Source organism: Nicotiana sylvestris, chromosome 8 (genome assembly GCF_000393655.2).
Source record: "Nicotiana sylvestris chromosome 8, ASM39365v2, whole genome shotgun sequence".
Classification (NCBI taxonomy): Eukaryota; Viridiplantae; Streptophyta; class Magnoliopsida; order Solanales; family Solanaceae; genus Nicotiana; species Nicotiana sylvestris.
The window spans coordinates 193,931,758-193,934,083 of NC_091064.1; the positions used below are offsets into that span (position 1 = coordinate 193,931,758).

Sequence of the window (2,326 nt, forward strand, 5' to 3'; positions counted from 1 at the left end):
AAAAAGAAATCCTCGTTACATTGAAGACCCATCTGAAATTCAACCAGACCGTCAATTCCAAAAACCCAAAGAAATCAAAACCAGGCAAAGTTCTCTTTTTCAATTGGATAATTCAAAGAATTATTCTGCTGATTCCAAAATCAAAATTGAGAAGAAGATCAGAAAAAGATGGGGATCAGATTCGTATTAATGGTGAATAAGCAAGGGCAAACTCGGCTGGCTCAGTACTATGAGTACCTCACTTTAGAAGAAAGGCGTGCTCTTGAGGGTGAAATTGTGCGTAAATGCCTTGCTCGCAATGAACAGCAGGTCACACTCATTCCTCTTCAGTTCTATCGATCTTACTATCTCCCTTTGAATGTTTAGGATTTGGCCTGTAGTTGTTTTTTATTTTTTCCTGAGTTTAATTGTTGATATCTCGGAATTTATCGTGTAAGCCTTCAGCTGATGGATCTTGTTCCTTTCGTTTCCTTCACTTGAGCATTGATAGCTTGTACAGCTTGCATATTTGAGATCATAGGATGTTTTACATTTTTTTAAATGAACATCAATAAGATCCACCCGATTGGGTGGATCCCTATTGATGTCCATTTTTTTTTACTTATTTGTTGTTTTTGCGAATGATTAGCTGGTTGGGGAAGGGGATGGAGAAACAATAGGGTTTTTTCTTCAAATAGCTTGTGTTCAATCATTAAGGAGGACATTGGCGAAGCCAGAAATTCCAACTAGGGGATTCATAAACAGTATACTAAAAGGTTTCTTTATATAGAGGGTTCACATAATGTTTTTATCTGTATATACAATGTAATTTTCTGGCAGGGGATTCAACTAAACCCGCTTCACCATACATAACTCTTCCACCGAAGGCGGAGTTGAGCTATTTTTGTAGATTTTTGTTGTTGTTGTTATTGTTGTTGTGTGTGTGGGGGGGGGAGGGGGGGGGGCGCTGTAGGTGGCAGTTCATTTCTCCGTAGAGTGTTAGTGAACCTTGATGTACATAATGTTCTGATATCCATTGCTCTCTTTTACAATTCTTCTCTTATTGTTGGCCTTGTTGTGCGCTTGAAAGCAGTGTTCATTTGTGGAGCATCGTAATTACAAAATCGTGTACAGGCGGTATGCGTCACTCTTTTTCCTGGTTGGAGTTGATAATGAAGAAGTAAGTTAAATATATTTTCTTCCTGCAATTTCTTCTTTGTTGTATATTAAAAGTTCAGTGCTGTAAGTTTCCTCTTTATTTTTGCTATCAAGTACTGTCTAGTTTGGCCCGTGCTTACTCTCTCTGTAGAAGGAGACTTCACTTATGCTTCATTCCTGAGAATCAGCTTTGCTAATGCGGGAGGCGTTCTTCGTACCTTGAACATATATAATCAGAGTATCTTAAATGCTATAACAGCCAAAGAAAAAGAGGGAAAAAGAAGTATTTTAATGTTAATTTTGAAAGTGCAATCCATGCCTTTTTTACTTGGTTGCCTTGCTCTCTATCAATTCTAGATAACCTTTAGGAACACATTGCAGTATATAGATGTCAAACTCCAGAACACTGTCTATTCATAAACTGCAGCACAAATTTTCTCAAACAACCGAGGTTCATATGGGGAATATGTGATGTGCTGCTACTGCTAGTAAAGTCAAGGTTTATACTAGTTCAAAAATAAGTTTAAATGCAGCAATGTCATACCTTGGAAAGGGTTGGTCTTTTTTGGTTCTAGATTTTTTTTTTTTTTGGGGGGGGGGGGGGGAAGCTTCTTCATTCATTGCCTCATAAGCTAATTCTACTCTTCTTTTCTCTTTGTGGTTTGCCTTCTCATTATTCATCTCTTCCATTTGTCAGAATGAACTTGCTATTTTGGAATTCATTCACCTGTTAGTTGAAACCATGGATCGTCATTTTGGCAATGTGGTAAGCTTATGATCAAGTAAATTATTGTCGTCCTTTTTGATATTTCCTTCAGTTTTAACAAACATTATCAGTATCATTTTTTTTTTTCTGATTTGTGTATTGTCTAATTTAGTGCGAGCTGGATATAATGTTTCATCTTGAAAAAGCACACTTCATGCTGGAGGAGATGGTAATGAATGGGTGTGTTGTTGAGACAAGCAAGGCAAACATCCTGGCTCCAATTCAGTTAATGGAAAAGGCATCATAAGTAATACACTCTAATCCATGGAATTCGTAATAAACCGATTTGCTTGTGTAGTGTTTATGTTTTGGATTTGTGCTGGTAAAACCATCCTTAGTTTTGTTGTGGCAAATGCTAAAATTATGAGAGGGTACAGTTCTTTGATTGTTTAGTCATTATCAATGGAGCTTCCGGTTATTTCA

At 37.1% G+C, this 2,326-nt stretch overlaps 1 protein-coding gene across 1 annotated transcript; it reads left to right on the plus strand.

The window, feature by feature from the left end:
- Window positions 1–2,326, plus strand: LOC104215742 (AP-4 complex subunit sigma). Its single transcript, XM_009765622.2, has 4 exons — window positions 1–309; window positions 1,073–1,159; window positions 1,835–1,903; window positions 2,016–2,326. The coding sequence occupies exons 1-4, from the start codon at window positions 169–171 to the stop codon at window positions 2,148–2,150; spliced, it is 432 nt and encodes a 143-aa protein (XP_009763924.1). The 5' UTR covers window positions 1–168; the 3' UTR covers window positions 2,151–2,326.

What these genes read in the sequence shown, in the direction of transcription:
- LOC104215742 (XM_009765622.2), top strand. Translation starts at nt 169, where the DNA reads ATGGGGATCAGATTCGTATTAATGGTGAATAAGCAAGGGCAAACTCGG. An exon ending in TTGCTCGCAATGAACAGCAG is followed by an intron (nt 310 to 1,072) that starts GTCACACTCATT and finishes GCTTGAAAGCAG; the next exon opens with TGTTCATTTGTGGAGCATCG. An exon ending in ATCGTCATTTTGGCAATGTG is followed by an intron (nt 1,904 to 2,015) that starts GTAAGCTTATGA and finishes TGTCTAATTTAG; the next exon opens with TGCGAGCTGGATATAATGTT.